The sequence below is a fragment of the Aspergillus oryzae genome, chromosome 1 (assembly GCF_000184455.2).
Source record: "Aspergillus oryzae RIB40 DNA, chromosome 1".
Taxonomy (NCBI): domain Eukaryota; kingdom Fungi; phylum Ascomycota; class Eurotiomycetes; order Eurotiales; family Aspergillaceae; genus Aspergillus; species Aspergillus oryzae.
In genome coordinates, this window is record NC_036435.1 from 2,798,695 (window position 1) to 2,818,676 (window position 19,982).

At 52.3% G+C, this 19,982-nt stretch overlaps 8 protein-coding genes across 8 annotated transcripts; 4 read left to right on the plus strand and 4 right to left on the minus strand.

The window, feature by feature from the left end:
- Positions 1-180: 180 nt before the first annotated feature.
- On the plus strand, positions 181-3,225 carry cspA (putative cell surface protein; the record flags this gene model as incomplete). The annotated part of the gene is made up of 1 exon (XM_001818236.1): positions 181-3,225. One exon carries the CDS (start codon positions 181-183, stop codon positions 3,223-3,225), a length of 3,045 nt encoding a protein of 1,014 aa, XP_001818288.1.
- A 493-nt stretch (positions 3,226-3,718) lies between these two features.
- AO090005001358 (NAD(P)-dependent alcohol dehydrogenase) lies at positions 3,719-4,972 on the minus strand (the record flags this gene model as incomplete). The annotated part of the gene is made up of 3 exons (XM_001818235.1): positions 3,719-4,015; positions 4,096-4,707; positions 4,796-4,972. The coding sequence occupies 3 exons, from the start codon at positions 4,970-4,972 to the stop codon at positions 3,719-3,721; spliced, it is 1,086 nt and encodes a 361-aa protein (XP_001818287.1).
- A 1,135-nt stretch (positions 4,973-6,107) lies between these two features.
- AO090005001357 (putative AP-1 adaptor complex subunit beta) lies at positions 6,108-8,668 on the minus strand (the record flags this gene model as incomplete). The annotated part of the gene is made up of 6 exons (XM_001818234.3): positions 6,108-6,552; positions 6,611-7,541; positions 7,602-8,239; positions 8,304-8,435; positions 8,509-8,529; positions 8,592-8,668. 6 exons carry the CDS (start codon positions 8,666-8,668, stop codon positions 6,108-6,110), a joined length of 2,244 nt encoding a protein of 747 aa, XP_001818286.1.
- Positions 8,669-9,521: 853 nt separating this feature from the next.
- On the minus strand, positions 9,522-10,724 carry AO090005001356 (putative transcriptional regulator; the record flags this gene model as incomplete). Its single annotated transcript, XM_001818233.1, has 2 exons — positions 9,522-10,394; positions 10,464-10,724. The coding sequence occupies 2 exons, from the start codon at positions 10,722-10,724 to the stop codon at positions 9,522-9,524; spliced, it is 1,134 nt and encodes a 377-aa protein (XP_001818285.1).
- A 598-nt stretch (positions 10,725-11,322) lies between these two features.
- On the plus strand, positions 11,323-11,791 carry AO090005001355 (flavin-linked sulfhydryl oxidase; the record flags this gene model as incomplete). Its single annotated transcript, XM_023237921.1, has 3 exons — positions 11,323-11,474; positions 11,532-11,662; positions 11,733-11,791. 3 exons carry the CDS (start codon positions 11,323-11,325, stop codon positions 11,789-11,791), a joined length of 342 nt encoding a protein of 113 aa, XP_023089328.1.
- Positions 11,792-12,485: 694 nt separating this feature from the next.
- On the minus strand, positions 12,486-16,536 carry AO090005001354 (coatomer subunit alpha; the record flags this gene model as incomplete). Its single annotated transcript, XM_001818231.3, has 8 exons — positions 12,486-12,740; positions 12,798-13,882; positions 13,935-14,530; positions 14,581-15,547; positions 15,606-15,941; positions 15,995-16,314; positions 16,377-16,426; positions 16,507-16,536. 8 exons carry the CDS (start codon positions 16,534-16,536, stop codon positions 12,486-12,488), a joined length of 3,639 nt encoding a protein of 1,212 aa, XP_001818283.1.
- A 738-nt stretch (positions 16,537-17,274) lies between these two features.
- Positions 17,275-17,907, plus strand: AO090005001352 (uncharacterized protein; the record flags this gene model as incomplete). Its single annotated transcript, XM_001818230.3, has 1 exon — positions 17,275-17,907. The coding sequence occupies one exon, from the start codon at positions 17,275-17,277 to the stop codon at positions 17,905-17,907; it is 633 nt and encodes a 210-aa protein (XP_001818282.3).
- Positions 17,908-18,200: 293 nt separating this feature from the next.
- AO090005001351 (uncharacterized protein) lies at positions 18,201-19,788 on the plus strand (the record flags this gene model as incomplete). The annotated part of the gene is made up of 5 exons (XM_023237936.1): positions 18,201-18,717; positions 18,768-18,911; positions 18,963-19,386; positions 19,441-19,658; positions 19,709-19,788. 5 exons carry the CDS (start codon positions 18,201-18,203, stop codon positions 19,786-19,788), a joined length of 1,383 nt encoding a protein of 460 aa, XP_023089327.1.
- Between the last annotated feature and the right edge of the window lie 194 nt (positions 19,789-19,982).

Here is a 19,982-nt window from a genome sequence, read left to right on the forward strand (position 1 = left end):
TCGCCGCCATGGAGATATAAGTTCACGTCTTCTCTCTCCTGAAACGACTTCTCCCTCTCTCAACACGCTTGTACCGAGCTAATAAAAGTCGCTCGCTCTTTTTTCATTCGTTTAATTCTAATTAATCGTCTTTGTTTGTGCTTTTGGTACCTGGTTTCGATAGGTCGATCATCCTTCGAGATGGTTAAGGGAACTATTGCTCTGCTGGCTCTGGCTGGCCCAGTACTCGCTGGTGTTATCCAAAACCGAGGTGTGGATCATGGGGCTCCGGCTACAATTGATCTGGCTCACAAGGAACCTCCTCAATGGACTGAGGCTCCCAACCCTCCTCCTCGCCCTACTGGGTCTCACAAGGAGCCTCCTCATAACACGGAGCCTAGTCATGAGAAACCTACTCATGAGAAGCCTCCCAATAAGGAGCCCAGCAAGACTGAGCCTCCTCATACGGAGCCTACTCATGAGAAGCCCACCGGCACGGAGCCTGCACACACCAAGCCGGAGCCTACCCATGAGAAGCCTACTCACGGCACGGAGCCTCCACACACCAAGCCGGAGCCTACCCATGAGAAGCCCACAGGCACTGAGCCCCCTCACACCAAGCCGGAGCCTACCCATGAGAAGCCCACCGGCACTGAGCCCCCTCACACCAAGCCGGAGCCTACCCATGAGAAGCCCACCGGCACTGAGCCCCCTCACACCAAGCCCACCGGCACTGAGCCCCCTCACACCAAGCCTCAGCCTACGCAGGAGAAGCCCACTGGCACTGAGCCCCCTCACACCAAGCCCACCGGCACTGAGCCCCCTCACACCAAGCCTCAGCCTACGCAGGAGAAGCCCACTGGCACTGAGCCCCCTCACACCAAGCCCACCGGCACTGAGCCCCCTCACACCAAGCCCACCGGCACTGAGCCCCCTCACACCAAGCCTCAGCCTACGCAGGAGAAGCCCACTGGCACTGAGCCCCCTCACACCAAGCCCACTGGCACTGAGCCCCCTCACACCAAGCCCACCGGCACTGAGCCCCCTCACACCAAGCCCACCGGCACTGAGCCCCCTCACACCAAGCCTCCCCATCAGACGGAGCCTCCTCACAACACCCAGCCCATCACGGAGATCACCAAGACAACCACCTATGTTACTACTGAGTGCCCTGTCACGTCTTCTGTTGTCACCTCTGGCACCAAGACTCTCACCGTTCCCATCACTCAGACTAACATCATTACGGTCACCACCACATTCTGTGAGTCGTCGACCTTGCCGCCTGTGAAGCCTGTGCCCACTGGCACTGGTGTTCCTCTGCCACCAGCACCGGTACCGGTACCTCCTAAGAACAGCACTCTTCTGCCACCTGCTCCAGTTCCCACTGCTCCCTTCCAGAACACCACCGTCCCGGTTGCCCCTACCCAGCCAGTTCCTGTGGCTCCTGGTCAATCTACTGTCCCCGGAAAGCCAGTCACTACTCAACCCTCTGTTCCAGGCGAGACCCCTGTCCAGCCTGTTGTTCCGGGAGAGACCCCTGTCCAGCCTGTTGTTCCGGGAGAGACTCCTGTCCAGCCTTCCGTCCCTGGTGAAACCCCTGTCCAGCCTGTTGTTCCGGGAGAGACTCCTGTCCAGCCTTCCGTCCCTGGTGAAACCCCTGTCCAGCCTGTTGTTCCGGGAGAGACCCCTGTCCAGCCTGTTGTTCCGGGTGAGACTCCCGTCCAGCCCACTGGCGTCTCTCCTGTACAACCTTCTGTTCCTGGCGAGACTCCCGTCCAGCCCACCGGTGTCTCTCCTGTACAACCTTCTGTTCCTGGCGAGACTCCCGTCCAGCCCACCGGTGTCTCTCCTGTACAACCTTCTGTTCCTGGCGAGACTCCCGTCCAGCCCACCGGTGTCTCTCCTGTACAACCTTCTGTTCCTGGCGAGACTCCCGTCCAGCCCACCGGTGTCTCTCCTGTACAACCTTCTGTTCCTGGCGAGACTCCCGTCCAGCCCACCGGTGTCTCTCCTGTACAACCTTCTGTTCCTGGCGAAACTCCCGTCCAGCCCACCGGCGTCTCCCCCGTCCAGCCATCCGTTCCAGGTGAAACTCCCGTCCAGCCTACTGGCGTCTCTCCTGTGCAACCTTCTGTTCCTGGCGAGACTCCCGTCCAGCCCACCGGTGTCTCTCCTGTACAACCTTCTGTTCCTGGCGAGACTCCCGTCCAGCCCACCGGTGTCTCTCCTGTACAACCTTCTGTTCCTGGCGAGACTCCCGTCCAGCCCACCGGTGTCTCTCCTGTACAACCTTCTGTTCCTGGCGAGACTCCCGTCCAGCCCACCGGTGTCTCTCCTGTACAACCTTCTGTTCCTGGCGAAACTCCCGTCCAGCCCACCGGCGTCTCTCCTGTGCAACCTTCTGTTCCTGGCGAGACTCCCGTCCAGCCCACCGGTGTCTCTCCTGTACAACCTTCTGTTCCTGGCGAGACTCCCGTCCAGCCCACCGGTGTCTCTCCTGTACAACCTTCTGTTCCTGGCGAAACTCCCGTCCAGCCCACCGGCGTCTCCCCCGTCCAGCCATCCGTTCCAGGTGAAACTCCCGTCCAGCCTACTGGCGTCTCTCCTGTGCAACCTTCTGTTCCTGGCGAGACTCCCGTCCAGCCCACTGGCGTCTCTCCTGTGCAACCTTCTGTTCCTGGCGAGACTCCCGTCCAGCCCACCGGCGTCTCCCCCGTCCAGCCATCCGTTCCAGGTGAAACTCCCGTCCAGCCTACTGGCGTCTCTCCTGTGCAACCTTCTGTTCCTGGCGAGACTCCCGTCCAGCCCACCGGTGTCTCTCCTGTACAACCTTCTGTTCCTGGCGAGACTCCCGTCCAGCCCACCGGTGTCTCTCCTGTACAACCTTCTGTTCCTGGCGAAACTCCCGTCCAGCCCACCGGCGTCTCCCCCGTCCAGCCATCCGTTCCAGGTGAAACTCCCGTCCAGCCTACTGGCGTCTCTCCTGTGCAACCTTCTGTTCCTGGCGAGACTCCCGTCCAGCCCACTGGCGTCTCTCCTGTGCAACCTTCTGTTACTGGCGAGACTCCCGTCCAGCCCACTGGCGTCTCCCCCGTCCAGCCCACCACTCCTGGCGAGACCCCAGTCGCGCCTACTGGTGTCTCCCCAGCTCAGCCCTCCCAGCCACCACTCACTGGTGCTGCTCGGGCTGTCAAGCCTACTGTCGGTCTCTTGGCTGCAGTCATGGGTGTGATGATCCTGCTCTAAACCCAGCTGCCCAAGGATAGGGTAGCTGAACATCGGCCATCTAAGATACCAGAAGAGCAACAATTCGATAAGTTATAATATCACTGTTTGATTTGTTTGATCGTTGATAATCGTCTGACATTTGATCCCCCCAAGATTTGCTGCTCACAAGAAAAACGAAAAGAAAAGTTACAAGTTGGATGGCGCAAGAGTTTCTTATTTGTCAGATAATACCGTTTTAGTAATATATAATAATATTGTGTTTTTATACTTTTGGTACATCGATGAGCACAGAAATGTCTGGTAGTCGTGTGAACAATAATGCTTCTACATCCATTGGAGAATTACTAAAAGTGGCTCTTCACAGCGGCAATACTATATCCATCGAGTGTCGCCAATACCTAAAGTGACTGAGTCGTCTATCACATATCCCATTTTGGTATCTGTCTAAACCATATACTCCAAGTCTATCAACCCACAGACAAATTGAAGCCAACTCCTCCCCCAAGACACATCACTGCTGCTCATTAACCAGCACATAACGATACCGCGCCTTACCCGCATGCATATCCACGATAGCGGTATTAGCATCCTTCATAGAGATCTCCTCAATCCAAGGCTTAACACCCTTCTCCGCAACAAGCTCGAACATCTCCCGAATCTCACGGGGAGATCCAATAAAGGAACTCTCAACCTTCACTCGGCGAATAAGGTTACGCACATTCGCGAAAAGAGTCCCATCCTCAGGAAGACCGACCTGAACCAGACTGCCGTTGGTAGCCAGAAGACCCACGTACTCCGTCATGGGCATCTAAATCAGACATTAGCCTCGTGGATGAACTCAACTCCAGAGTGATTCTCTGTCGTTATGAGATAAAGTAAAAAACGTACCTTGGAGGAAGAAACCGTGCAGACAATAAGGTCCAAGGAACGGGCATATTTAGTCGCCCAGTCCGGTTCATCGTCCGTGGCGATGTAGATATCCGCGCCCATTTTCAGTGAATCGGCACTCTTGCTAGCCTTGCGCGAGATAGCGACGACTTTGTCTGCGCCCATGGCCTTCGCGAACAGAACACCGAAGTGACCCAGTCCGCCGACGCCGATGATTCCAACGCGTTTGCCGGGGCCGCAGCCATTGTGCTTCAAGGGGCTGTAGACGGTGACACCGCCGCACAGCATGGGAGCTGCCTCGGCCGAGGGAATGGCATCTGGGATCTTGATGACAAAGTTGGACGGGGTACGGTTGTACAACGAGTATCCACCGTAGGATTTCCCGCCGTTGAGATGGATGCCGTTGTACGTGCCGACGATCTTGTGAGAGCAATATTGCTCCCAGCCCATAGCGCATTCGGGGCAATCACCTAGACGGCCCAGACACGAGTCACTCTGGGCGCCGACGCCGACACGATCTCCGACTTTGATATCGCCCACGGCTTTCGAGCCTACACGGACGGCAATACCGACGATCTCGTGGCCAACGCAACAGGGATATTTGGTAGGGCCCTGTGCCAGGAGTCAGCCATCTCATTCCTCTACCCTTCAATATGATATATCCTGCTGAGCCATGTAAAAAGGAACCCAGGTAACCTACCCAGCCGCTACGGAGAGTATGCAGATCCGATCCGCAAACACCACAATGAGTGACCTTGATATCGACATCGGTCTCCTCCCATTCCTTTGGCTCAAATTCCTGCCAGACCATCTTTCCATCTGCCGACTCGGGTGACAGGCCCATCCATCCTTCAAACTTGTAGTCTGTTTGCGCCATATTGACCTGGTGGTGCTATTCTGGGGACTGATGTTCAGAAAAGACCAGATCCGGAACCGGTCCCATGGACCATTTATACTGACTCGATGGGCTTTACGGATCTACTCCGGACCGTCCATGGATTTCTACGGATATAGCGGGTCTGGAAAGCCATGGTCTCCACTCTCTGATTTTGTATGTACGTACGTATTGACGGGACGAGAGTCGGCTTTGATTCGTACTTGAGGCCAAAACTGGTATATGCTGAGGTTTCTGGGCAAGTCATGTACAGCGTGCTCATTGGAGGTCGGTGAGATATTTGCCTTTTACTATGCTCCATATTTCTTTCCTTTATTGATTGATTTATTTTATTTTTTCGTAAATAAAGACGGCTAATTCTCGGTGTCTGGTTTATGATCGGCACTAATGCGCCGAGACGGCAGATTTCAATCCTTATTATCAGACCTAAAGTACGGTCTATATCCTGTACTACTAGAGAAAATCCAGAGTAGATACTAGATACATACGTCAGATTACTATTATCACGCCATTGGCATTGTACATGACCGCGAAAAACCATTTACTTAGATGTTGCCATACCAGCAAATCAATTCTATGCAATGGAGTCCCTCCACTGACTCCAACCCCAACGGCTCCACTACGAGGGAAGAAACGGAAGAAAAAGAAGAAAACAAATTGGAGACAGCGGTACTACTAAATGTTTAGTAATCCCGGGATTGCTTGTATTTTCGGCATTCGCGAAAAGTTTCCGAGGGCACGGCGAGCCGAATGTAGTTGTACTCCATCGGCCGACTCGGGATCTGGTTGTCTTGTTTTGCCATCTTGCTACATATGGGTTATAATTCAAAGGGTCACGATACGTGAGAGAATAATGTCTCTAGATTCCGTCCCTAGCATTGATGGGAAATAGACATGAAAGATTGAAGAAAAGGATGCTCAGGATATACAAGTAATCACAAGTGAAGAAGAATAAAAAGGATAAAAAGGTCACAGCGGGCATTGCTGGCGAAATCAAACAATGAAGACCGTGGAAATCTATACCGAATGCAAGGATTAAGTCATCTTTTGAAGCACCTCCACGCTGACCTGTCTTCGGCTATACATATTGGATCCCACCCATACATCGACGATGGATTTAAAACAGTGACAAAATGTCCTCGTTGGTCTTCTTGGGCTGGCTTCCTCCCGGTGGTGGAGATGTGGTGTTCGATGATAAATCCAGCCCAGCGAAACCATTCATGAGGTCTGCGCTAGCACTACCACCATTGGGGGCTGGGACCGGGGCAGCAGCACCTCCGCCGTCGCCAAACACGCCCAGTAGATCATCCAGATTATTGTTGCCCGCCGGAGCACCGGCAGCGGGAGACTCTACCCGGACAGGTGTGCCGGCAAGGCCTTCAAGGCCGGACATGCCGGCGCTTGGTTCCTTCTGAGCGGAGGCTGGTGCACCTCCGTCGAAATCGATATCCAGAAGATTCTCGACGTTATTCTGACTCTGGGGCGGCGGAGCCTTCCCACTAACTGCCGCCGCAGCCGCAGCCGCAGCCAATGGGTTCTCACGTGCATTTTGGATTTGTTCCCTAAAGAATAATGGTTAGCGAAGAGAGCAAGTAAAGTCCAGCTAGCAGGGGTACATACTCGATGGCGGCCCTTTGAACGGCGTCGGCACCAAATCTGCCTTGGCCCACGAATTGCTCGGGTGGCTTGTGGTATACAGAGGCGAGGGTAGAAAGTTCGGTGAGGAGTTTTTCGAGAAGTGCTGGGGGGAGAGAATGGATGGTAGTCACGATCGGCGGCTTTTCAGAGAGCATGATGTTCTTAGTGGCACCAGGGTCGCTTGTGTTGGAGAGCAAGCGCCAGTACACATAGGCACGGTCACGAACGTCAGGGTTGTCGTTCTCGGCTGTAGCGGCCTGCAGAACCTTCTGCACTAGTCCCTGGGCTTTTTCAGGCCGTTTTACGAAGAGTTTAACAACAGCTGTGAGGATTTGCAGCTGCGTTTGTGAGAACTCTTCATTAAAGCCTTCCACGAATCCGGCTAGGATATCTCCGGCATTGTTGATCTTCTCCGCATATTCTCCCACGATCCAGATGAGCGCGGCTCTGGCGTTAGGCTCATCGAGCTCATCGATGCATTTGCAAAGGGTGGGAATGATGCCTTCGTAGCCAGGATACTTCCGGAAAATGTCCTTGATCACCACGATCGCCTCCTGCACTACGTAGTTGACCTTCGTGTTGATCAAGTCCAACAATGTGTTAACACACTTCTCACTGGCGTTCTCAATCTTGATGGCGACCTGACCGATGGCCTTGACAGCGCGCCGCACGAAGTCCATGTCCACTTCCAGGGCGTATTCCTTAAGTTCTGCCAGAAGTTGGTCGACATTGCGATCGTTGGCAATGCGAACCATGATCTCAAGCTTCTGGAACTTGACATAGGGCGGGTCGTTGTACTTGCAGAAGAACACACGGAGCTCCTTGTTTAGAATATCAGGCTGTTTTTGCAGTAATAGGTCGATATTTCTCAGAGCCACATATTGTACTTCGGGTGCTGACGAGACAAGAGTTACTAGAATCAAGCATCATGATTAGATTGTCTCCATAGTGGGGTTCAAGGGGGCTAAATTACCTAAGGGAGGGGCCATCTTCTTCAGATAGTTCTTGGAGAGTTCATCCTTGATATTCCTCATGTGCAAAAAGACGACCTTGACGGCGGCCAACACGACACTGGGATTCGCATGCTGGAATTGAGGGGCCACGCGCTCACAGATATGCTCTGATTCGGTGACCTCAGTAGTCCGGTACTCTGCCAGCGTTGTGAGAATCGTAACTCGACCCCACTCTGTGCACTCGTTCAACGCCATCAATAGCTTGCGTAATGTATTGGTTGTGACCTGGAGCGCATTGGTTTCCGGCGCGGCGTGGTGGATCTCCGAGAGCGCTGTCACCGAGTTCGCAACCACCATGGGGTTGGGGTCTCCAATCATCTCTTGAAGCATTTCCAGGAAACCATTCTCCATACACATTCCGGGGTTGAGATCGAAAAGCTTGGCAACACAAATGGCAGCTGTCTTGCGGACATAGGGCGACTCATCCCTGAGAGTCTTCCGGAGGGGCTCCTCCATGTAGTCGACCATCTTGTCCACTCGAATACATCCCATCGTTCGGATTGCAAGTGCCCTGATCAGGGGATTAGGGTCTTCGGAGTCTTGAACGAAGGTATTCACGGCAAGAATACAGAGATCCGGGTGAGATTTGGCGTAATTCCTGATTGCCGCGCATCGAATATCAGCATGCAGAGCGACGATCGAGACAGTCATGGGCCACCCACATCAGATACAGGTATACTAATTTCTTCTGTTCAAGATCGCTCGTCGCAATATTCTTCAGGACATCGGGGAAAAGGGCGGAGACATCTTTTCCTAAGGTCATGGCCATGATGGTTTTCTGGATAGCCTCCTTTCTGTGACGGGGTCAGACATCATCACTGAACTCGGTATAGGTGCTGGATCATCGCAACTCAACCGGAGACATACCGTTCGTAGGCATATTGAGATCTGTAATTCTCGTTAGTGACACTCGCAGGAACGCGTAATTGCCAGAAGTTCGGAGTGCATACACAAGACCAGCTCGCAATTCGAATGTTTCCCCTTTTCTAGGCACCGCAAAGGCGCCGCGTATCCTGCTCATAGCCATCGTGAATGATATCGAGCTCCCGCAGCGAGGAACGAAGTCGGATTTACGTATGCAAGAGTGTCCTTGCGGACCACTGCGGGGAATTTGGCGGCGGCGAAAGGTTCAGGGATACCGTCGGTGGGTCGGGGATATGGCGTTTCAAATGACTGGAAGGATTAGGGTAGAATTAAAGCGTCATCCCCAAAGGCCCAGGTTATGGAAGAAAAGGGGGGAATGGGCGCAGTTGAGGGAGAGCGGAGAAGATGAGGTGGAAGTGGATTAAGGAAAGGGTCTCATCATGTGTCTGGACCCAAAAGTTGTCCACAAAACGCGGCTCTGCCTTTTTAGCATTTAAGCCCGCGGAGCTTAATTACCACCACTTCTCAGGAGTACTCCAGACCATATCACTTGGCATTGTACACTTCGACTGGTGTGATGGTATGGAAATTGGAATTGCTATATGTCCACGATCTCGTTAACCCTCTTATTAGGCAAACCTTCCTAATCTACGGCGGTTATTCGTTGAGGCCAGAACGGAGGCCGAGGAGAATGAATACTCCAGAACTGCTGTGAGCTATCTATAACTCCAGAAACGGGCATTGAGTCGGAATACTAATCACGATCCATGCAGTTCTATAACCTCGTCCTCTTTATCTCTTCGGTCGCGGTCTTCAGCTTAGTCGCGCAACGTATGGGAGGGACAAAGACCGGAAAATGACGGACAACCGCAATAATCATAACTGTGAATCCTACTTTTGATTCCATGAAGGCATTAATACAGCAAGAACTCGGAATATTATTACACGGCAATCAACTGCTCCAGGCAGAAGCTGCTAAATATGCTCCACCACATAATGCGCCATCCGTCCAGCCATCAGTCCGTCTCCTCCCCGTCATCTTCTAAGAAGGCGAGGTGCTTGCGGCCTCGGTTTAAACGTCGTCCTGGTCGCCCGCTATCGCTCTCTTCGTCGGCACCGTCTTTACCGTACAGCTTTACCTCCTCTTGGCACGAGGCGACATCAGCTTGAAGCTCGCGCCTTTCTCTGATCTTCAAGGCTTTCCTTTCAGCTTCCTTTCCCTTGAATGGTCCCGTCATCCCTGCCTCCCTGAGCATTCCCTCAAGGTGTCCGATCTTTTCCTTGGATGTCTCATATGGAGCCAGCAGTCGCCACCAAAGTTTCCTGATGCCGCATTTGACCAGCAAATCTTGCAACTCCTTTATCTTCTTTTGGTCTGGGTCAAGGTCCGCGTCCTTCGCTTTAGCTGTGATCGTCTTCTTCTTCCCTTTCTGTGTTGAAGCTTCGGAACCGGCACTCTTCTGTCGCTTTCGGGTAGGCTTAGGCTCTTCGTCAAGAACCACTGACATTTCGCTCTCCGAGTCCTCTCCGCGGTCATTCTTAGATTCCTCAGCCTCTGATGGTGCGACATCATCTTTTTTTGGCTCTACGTCCCCCGAGTCATCTGACATCTGTTCTTTCCGAGGCTTCGGTTTCGAACTCTTTCCGGCAGTCGATTTTGGTTGTTTTTTAGCGGGCTTTTTCACTTCCTCCTCACTCTCATCATCTAGTGGTGCGCTGACTTCACTCTGGTCTTCGTGTTCTGGTGTATTCGTTTTCCTTCGCTTTCGCGATGTCTCAGCTTTGTCGGGTTTGGTCCTTTTAGCGGAAGAAGCCTTCTTTGCGGGAGGAGCAGGCTCCTCTAGCTCTTCATCCGACTTCGGTTCTTGCGCCCGCTTATCTTGTACCTCCTATGGACCCGTAACAATTAGCAAACGACTAACCCAATTGTACAACTACAAAACATTCCCAAAACATACCACTTCATCCTTGATTATCTGATCACTCTTTGACTTCCAAATGCTGCTCCCCTTAAAAAAGCCCTCCTCGACCCCGAGGACTTTCTCGGCAGCCATGCGCACCCGCTTAACCGTTAATTCCTCCATATTCCCCGATTTGTAAATCTTCGCGACGGTGTCGCGTAGAGCCTTTTCGAGCACATCATCGGAAGGGACCGAAGGCCCGACGGGTTCATCAGACTCGGACTCCGAATCGGATACTACACGACGTCGAGATGCCATCTTGTTCTTCTTCACGCTTGCTCTTATTAAGTTCTTCGGGGATGAATTCGCGACTTTCGAATCGAACGCGGGCAATTCGCGACGCGACGCCAATTCCGAACTATCGGATAGTGCAGCTATAGATTTGTCGGTATCGCAAAACCAAGAAATCGAACTCGTAACAACGAATTGACTCGAACAAGTATTATCCGTCTATAGAAAGTACCTAGTAATCGTACACAAGCAACCAACTAAGTTAGCTCGGTCGTTGATGAACGGCGGGACATTCCTGTCCAGGCACCGGGAGTGGAAACCCGGGGAAAAGAATCAGCTGACAAAGCACTAATTTTATGCTTACTTTGGTTCCTGGAGGACAACCAGAAGGGCAAAGAACGGAGAAGAAAAGGCAAAATTCAAGAATATAACCCGGGGAGGATACCCATCTTTAATATCTGTGTACATACGTCCGAGGGATTGGAACTCCTCTTCCCTACGAACCTGACCATTCTCGTCAACCACGACGCACCTCCGCGGTATACCGAGCACCTCCGAAAAGCATCAGAGATACTACTCAGTTGATCGACGGCTGACACTCTCGTGAAGAGCAAACAAATCCACAATGTCAACCTCGGAATCACAACCCAGTCTACCGAAGAACCTATTCCCCCACCAAACACCCGCAGCCGCGAGCTCATCAACAGAGGAGACCAAAGATGCGAATGGAATGACGAAACTGCCCAACGGGGTCATTCTCGACAAAGATGGAAAACCGTACGTCTTTTACTCCCCTTCCATATCTACCCAAGCCCACTAACGAACGGAATCTAGATGTCGCCTCTGCACCTCCGCCGCATCCTGGCGCAACCTAACCAAACAAGCCAAAGCCCAAGGCGCAACCTCAACCCCAACAACCACAAAACCAACCCCCGAGTCAACTACCAGTACATCCACACCCCAACCACGAGACGACTGTCCCCCAGACGTAGAAGCGCTCGGTCGTTCAACATGGACATTCCTCCATTCCCTAACGGCATCGTACCCCGTGCAAGCGACGCAGGAACAACAGGGCGAGATGCGGACGTTCCTGAAGATATTCTCGCGCTTGTATCCGTGCTGGGTGTGTGCGGATGATTTCCGAAACTGGATGGCCGAGCCCAGTGGACGTAATGAGCCGCGGTTAAAGGGGAGAGCGGATTTCGGGACGTGGATGTGTGAGGCGCATAATGAGGTGAATCGGAAACTGGGGAAGAAGGAGTTTGATTGTCGGTTTTGGGAGGAGAGGTGGAGGACTGGATGGAAAGATGGGAGGTGTGATTAATCGATTGATTGATTGGTTGATTGATTGGTTGATTGATTGGTGGTATGGATGGTATGTTTATTTATAGATTTGTTAGAGTATAGATGGATTTGGATTTGTACGATAGTTTGCTGGCATGATCTCTCTACTCCACTGCGAATTGCAGGTATGGGGACGACTCTCTTCTCTATGTATACATGAACCATTCTTCTTCTTCTTCTTCTTCTTCTTCTTCTTCTTCTTTTTTATTTTTTCATGAACATCTTGAAGTTGCATTGCGAAAGTAGAAGTCAAGGTAATATAAAACAACGTCGCTGGGAAATTAGTGTAAACAGCAAATCCATACATCTAGTAAGCGGCTTTCCTTCCAGCCATGGGCGCCACCCTATCACCAAACTTCCCCCCACGTAAAAATATTCGCTTCATATGTTTTCACATTGGAGACAGAGAATTACATGACAGAGTATCTTCCGACTCCTTCATCTTTAATGTTGGCCCGGAACGTACAACCTTAATCCACTAGCCGGCGCACCGATCTCGGTCACGTCGGATATCCGACACACGGTGCCCTTATACTGTTCATGATACTTAGCGCCGGTGAAAGGATCCGACACGCTTGGGGAGCCGCTATAGATCGGTGAATGGGAAGCAGCGCAGATATCGAACTCGGCAAAATGGTCGAACTCGATGTCAATCTTATCCTGCGGGCTGCGCTCGCACTGAGTCTTGATCTTCTTTGCCTGTGTACTGGTCAGCATCTCGCCGTGTGAAATCAAAACCTTTGTCATCTGACTTACCTGATCAAGGAGCTTAGGGGAGCCACCGTTCGCCAACATCCGGTTGGCAAAGCTGAGGGCTGAGGAGTAATTCTTGTTGGCAAAGGCAAGCTTCATTGCTGCCATCAGTGCCAGCTGGCGATGCGCAACCTCCAGCTTGGGGATCGTGAAGTAAGCAGAAAGCTCGAGGCTTCTCTTGAGGTTTTCTGGGGTGTCGGTTCCAACAGAACGGCGCTCCAATTCGATCGACATCGCAAGGATGTATTCCCGAGCGGTCTCGATGATCTTCTTCGCCTGTTCAACCTCGGCCTCAGACGACACAGTGTTCACGAGGAGAGAGTGCAAGATGCCCTTGAAGATTCTCACGCCGTCCTCGAGCTTGTTAGCCCTCATCGCAGCGTAGCCTTCCTGCAGGTCTACGTTGGCAATGGTCTCCAGATCCTCCGCGATAACGGGGAGGACCTTGCGCGAGTCAGTTTCCTCAACAGTCCGGCGAACGTAGTTGACCAGGGGTGGCAGGCCGGGAGTTGCTGGGAGATAAGTCTTAGAGGCCTTATATACTTCCAAGAAACGTGGCTTGAGAGGCGCGAAGTTTACGGCGCCAACCTGGCGGTTGAGGAGCTGCATAGCGGTGTCAAAGGAGCCAGCGGCGACGTGGTCAGCGGCAAGAGGGGAGTTGCGAGCCCAAAGGTCGGCCTCAGTGCTGCCAGCACCCGCCTCAGCGCTGTCCACATTAACGAAGTCAACATCTTCCTCGACATTAATCTCGTCTCCCATGTCCCATCCAGCAACGTCCTCGTCCTCATCTTCAAGGTGCTCGCCGGCGGTCTCAGCCTCTTCCTCTTCCTCTTCAGCTTCAAAGCCAATAGCCGCAGCTTCATCATCCGCGCCAACCTCTCCGAGCAACGCCTTCTCGAACGACGAATGGGCAGCAGCCTTGACGGGCCAGTTCGACTTGAAAGTTGGCACGATAGGCTGGGGAACCTGGGGGATCCCGTCGCCCGTGGGCAGAGTGATCTGGTCTTCCGTGAGGCCGCAAGCCTCGAGGATGGACTCCGCCTCTTCGGTCAACCCATGGGTCTTTGCCGTCAAATACGCCAGAGGATCTACAAGCTGTTAGCGAGGCATTATGACGGAGATGCTAAATTGGGAACTTACAAAGATCGACCTCCTTGAACATCTGGATCCTATCCTCAACATCGCCACGGTAGATGGCGTTCTGGAACCGGGAAGTGAAATCACCACGATGTTCAGCAATCTTGGCCATTCGTCCAAGCTTCTCCTGGTCACCAGTGGCCAAGTAGAGGAACGACAGCTTGTCGAAGTTCCGCTGCTTTTGGTAGGCCATCTCCACTACCTGGTGGTTGCCATGGGCCAGAGCTTCCGTGCCGAGTCGGCTCCACAGATTGGGGCGGTCCAACTCTCTAGCCATCTCGACGGCAACGTCAAGGTTACCGCACTCCAGCGCGAGCTCGAAACGGGTCTGAGGGTCCTGCACGAACTGCAGCGCAATCTCTGGGTAGCCCTTCTTCTGCAGGTATGAGATGATGCTTTGACCGACAAGACTAGATGTCTTGATGATCTGGAGCATCTCATCATAGTTTCTCTTAACCAGCGCCAGCTTGAACCGGTACTCTGTAGGATCGATTTCCAGAATTCTGGGCTTGGCACTGCGGTCCAAGCAGTAGACGTTCCGGCCCTTGACCTTGACGAGATAAACAGTCTGGTCGAGGGTGCGGATAATGCCATTGTCACTATTACAATATCAGCATGTGTGCTTCATCACAACGAGGATCATACTTACCCATTAAGAAGAGAGTACTTAACGTGGTTCAAGGTGGAGTAGAGAAGGACGCCAGCGTCATCCCAGGCGGCGCTCTTGATACGAATCGTCTCGTGCAAGCTACTTACTTGCTCAAGGGATTTGGTGACAATCGTCACATTGTGTTTGCTGAGCAAAGCTGCATAAAGGCCATCGTTGGACCAGACAACGTATTTGACGCCGCTGACAGCCAACTCAGCCAACTGCTTCTTTTGTTGGATATCGAAAAGAGCGACGGTGGTGGGAGTGACAAAGAGTAGACAGCCGGTACCGCCAAAGTAGATATCGGTGGTGCCTGGAGGAGGTTTGATAGTCTTCGTAGTGGAGTTGCTCAAGTCCTTGATGTCCACCTGCTGGTTTGCTTGGTTGAAAACAGCGAATCGATTGCGCGCGACGAAGACAGCAGAGGAAGCTTGGCCACGTTTTACGTCGGTTGGTTCCACGGCACCAGTAGCATCCCTTGGGAGGTGAATCAGCTCGTACACGCCACCATCTGTTGGCGAAGTAACCAGGATAGCACGCTCAGCGGGGTTGTACGAGACCGTTCGTGGAGGCACCCAGGGAGCACCAAGCTTACGCAACGAGAGCATCGGCGGGGATTCGACATTCTTGGCGAAGTCATACGACTTGACATGCTTCTCCTTGGTAATGTAGAACAACTGATTCTGGTAAACCGCAGAAGCTGGCCTCTCGCGCTCCAACTTGAAAACCATGACACCAGTGTCGTGACCCGCGGCAAAGAGATTGATTTCGGGATGAGCAGCAATAACCCAGAAGCGATCCAGATCCCGCTTGAACGATTGGACCGAGGTTCTCTTATTCAAGTCCCATGCTCTGATTGTTTTATCTTCGCCGACGGAGAGGATCAGATCTTGGTGAGGGTGGAACAGACAGGCTGAGGCATTCTGGAAATGACCGCGACATGTATCGACTTCCCAGGCTTTGGTATCTATCGTGCAATGTTAGCGACCCTAATCACGCATGGAACGCGCTTAGTTATAACGTACCACTCATCCTCCATAACTTTATCAGGCGGTCGTCACCCGCGGAGACGATAAGGGGCAGAGTGGGGTGGAATGACACCCAGTTGACTCCTCGGTCGTGGCCCTCCAAGACAAACTTCACAACTGCATCGGTGTTTCCGAACATGTCTGCCTGACTGGGGTTGGCCCGAGCCATCTGGTCTTCGAACGACATGGTCGTCGGCGCGGAGTGCTTCTTCCGCAGGCCCGAGATGTCCCAGATACGGACAGACTGGTCTAGGGAGGCGGAGGCAATCAAGTCCTCGGTTGGGTGAAATTGCGCGCACATCACATAGTGATTGTGACCCGTCATCGTACAGACTGAACACTTGAAGTCAGTTTGGTGCGGAATAGGTGGCCAGATGTCAACTTACTCAGTGACCGGTTCTGCCAGTTCCATATCCGGATTGTCTGATCGTCCGACGCGGAAAGGATCCAAGGGAGCTCGGGATGGAAGAACACTGTGCGCACATAGTCGAGATGGCCATTGAGTGTGAAAAGGCATCTCCGCGTTTGATAGTTCCAAACTTTGATCTTGTAGTCATCGCCTCCGGACACGAAGAGGGGTTGTGTAGGATGGAAGTCAATGCCTCGAACGGGGCCATCGTGTTCTTCGAAACGGTCAATGAGGGTTCCCATGCGATAATCCCATAGTTGGATAGTCGACGAGTGAAGCGATACTAAGATCCATGGCCTGGTTCCGTCAGGGTCAGCGGTGCTTGATTGCGACGCGTGGGAACTCAGTCGTGGACTAACCGCTTGGGATGGAAAGCGATTCCCTTCGCTCTGGAGGACTTCGACTCGAACTGTGTGGGATATGATGTTTAATAGTTGCCCTTGAAACTCCAGAGCCAGATCGCCGGGGGCATTGGAGGGGAGGACATACCTTAGTGAGCATGTTTGGGGAGGACTGCATCTTGAAGGAGAGTTGGCCGGAGCCGCACCATAGAGAAGCAAGCTCCGCACGCTAGATATAAAGAGATCACAAAAGCGACCACCTCATCCACTGCTACAACGGGCAGAATGGCAGAGGATCACGCAGGTAAGGTCGGGGAGCGTCTGGACTCGGGGACAGTCTGGACAACTAAACTAAGAGCGATGAGGCGGTAAACGTGGACTTATTGTGTCGCCCGCCGGAAGAGCCAATAAGCGAATCCCGTTGGCCAATGATGGGCCCCGGCGGTGAGAAGCTGCCAGGGGAACATCAATTGTCTTCCCGTACGGAGTATGGCACTACAACTTACACTGTTTTCGTATTAGAAACAATTCCATGGCAACCATTGATTCTCATATTGGATCTCTGTGAAAATGGACTAGATGTTTATACCGACCTTTTCGGGGCACAACCCACCTATTTCCTCCTTGAGGATGTGATCCCAAATGGATCCCTCACCATTCCCCAGACTCTCCCCGCCGAAGAACAACCGTGGGCGCCTCTCCACTAACACACATCATAGGTACGACTCAGGGCAGTAACGTCTTCAGTTCCAATTAGTCACTCTGCAGAATATTCTCGAATGAAATGCATACGTCAACCCAATACTTTGAAGCCGAGCGATGTCCTCTACTTTATCTTTCTTTATTTGGCATGACTACAATATATCCCATTCAAGACGTTCTTATCCTGGACTTGGGCTAGCGTGATATGGATGCGATGTCTGGAATTTACGACACTGCTTCTGGACCATTCCAAGCCTCCACAATGTCAGATAATAAACAAGAATTTACACCATCCCAACAAAGTCAGAATACAAGCAATGCACCAGAGGATCCTTTAAGTCGGAACTCCGATCAGAACGCTCCTATTGTGATACAGCCATATGCTGTTGAGGAGCCGGAGGAGGAACCTCCCCCTGTATCTTCCAAGCCTACTATTTTGTTTCTTCCAGGGCCCAATTCCGAGTATTGGCAAGCCGAGCTGGTGGACTCAATGGAGGATCTACATTGTGAATCTGACAATAGTATCACCAAGCCGATGTCAAGATATAACCGAGGCAAGAAAAGGAAACCGTCCAGCACGGCTCCCGAGTATTTCCAAGTATTCCAGAAACAAAGCCCTGGAATGCCACAAGCTCGACGACGTGAAGATGGGCCGAATCTTAAACAAAGAAAGCTACGCAGAAGAACGAAGCAGTCCAACGAGGCTTTGGCCAGTCCGGCAAGCGGCCTTTCGGATGTCGGACTGAGCGAGTTAGAATCTTCGGAGAGTTTCTGTTCGAGATCTCCATCGCATGGCGCCAATTCCAATCAAGAGACTACTCCATCGGAGCAGATGGATCTAGATTGAGAAAAGACCATGAGGAGAATCGTTGACATCACTACTCGCTTTCCAGATCTCGATCGCTGAGGTCACGTGCCCGTAGACTTGCTTGAGCTGCGCTAGTCCGGAAAAGGATGCTGGCATGGATGACGTCAGACGGTCCTCATCGTCGGCTGCCCACTTGAGGGAGCAGCACAAGTCGCATCTCTCGGGTCGAGACCCGCCTCGTAGCTTGTCATCTTTCAATTATCCCTTTTTCCTGACACCCTATCATCCAATTGGACCCTCCATCTTTAAATTGAATCGTTACTTGACTCACAATGGCCGCGACTAGGACTTCGACGCGCCAAGCTGCACAGAAGGCGAAAGAAGCCATATCAGCCGGTCCCGACACGAAGAGCAAGGGTGGAGCGGGCGCAAAGCGTAAGGAAGCTGCGCATAAAGGTCCCGAGCCGAAGAGGAGCAAGAAGGATGACAAGAAGGCTGCGCGGGATGAAGACAAGAAGGTGGAGGAGCGAAAGGAAGATGCGGAAAAGCATGTAAAGGAAAAGAAGGAGGAGCATGGTGAACAAGAAGCAGAGGGAGAGAAGGCTCAGCCGGTTGAGGAGCAAGTAGAGGGAGAGAAGGCTCAGTCGAATGAGAAACCAGAAGTGGAAGAGAAGGGTCAACAGAATGAGGAGCCAGCGGAGGGCAAGAAGGAAGAGCCTGGAGAAGAGCAAGCAGTGGGGCCAAAAGAAGAACAGAAAGATGAGCAAGTAGAGGAAAGCAAGGAAGAGCACGGGAATGACAAAAAAGATTCACAGGAATCAAAGACTGAACAGGCAAAATCTGCCGACGGTAATAACTCTTGTACATGTTTCAAGTGGCATAATACTGACGACGCGTAGACCAAGAGAAGCCCGCTGCGGATGGGGTCGAATCTGGGATCCAAAAATCGAAGGAAAGAGAGGAAGCCGTTCCTTCGAATATACTCGAGAAAGGCGTGATCTATTTCTTTTACCGACCCCGTGTTAACGTGTCCGAACCAAATAGTGTGGATGAGGTTGCCCGAAGCTTCATTGTACTCCGTCCAACTCCTTTAGGGGCCCCCCTGGATCAAACGCAGGGGTCTTTAGAAGCTGGCGCGAAGTGTCGGCTGATGCTATTGCCCAAAAAGAAGTTTCCAACGAGCGGGAGAGAGAGAGACATGGGTTTCGTCGAGAAGGCTGGACAGACGATGAAAGAGCTCCAGGAGAACTTCATTGCCGGTGAGAAATATGAAACCTCGACTCGCGGCGAACGCACTGTGCCGGAAGCCAAGCCGTATGCAGAAGGCGTCTATGCGATTACATCCACCAAGCGAGCCTCGCACCTGGCGTACATTTTGACTATCCCCGGGGAGATTGGCCCTCTCCAGGAAGACTTTGGTCTTCACGCGCGCGGCAGCTGGATTGTGCAGTCGAAGAACCCGAAGTATCCCGGCCCTTCCTCTGCGCAACTCCCAAAGGACCCTGAGTACCCTGAAAGGTTTGTCCAATTCCATCTATCGTCCCTGAACTCACGACTGACTTTGCTGGGTAGTGTCCGCGAAAAGTTTCAGGATTACCGCTGGGCGCCATTGATACCTGAGTTCATCGACTATCCGAACGCCCAGTTCCTAATGATCGGTGAAGCTACAGATGATCTGGGAAAGGCTGCTACAGCCGAGTCTGACGGCAAGCGGTCTGAGGAGGTGCAGCCTGGGGAGGAATTGGAGAAGTTGGAGGGCGAGAATGAGGAGAGAGTTGACTCATTGAAAGGTAAGGGTACCATGGGTTCTATGTTGAACTATGTACTAATGTTTGACCAGGTGATGATGCTGTATACAAAGATCTGGGGCTGGATGCGGGCAAGTATCCTAAGGTGCCAACGACTTGGGCAAGTCAGTAGTTCACTCGGGGACGAGTATATTTGGTGGGTGAGGGAGCAATGTATGATAGTATGCATGAATACCAAAATAGGAGTAACGATCAAAATATGCCTGGTTATTTTGTTACTAGTAGCATATGGAATTGAGTCCTACTGGTATAATATGTCAGGGATAGAATGTCCAAGCCACGATCTTAGGGCTATATGGTGTTTTG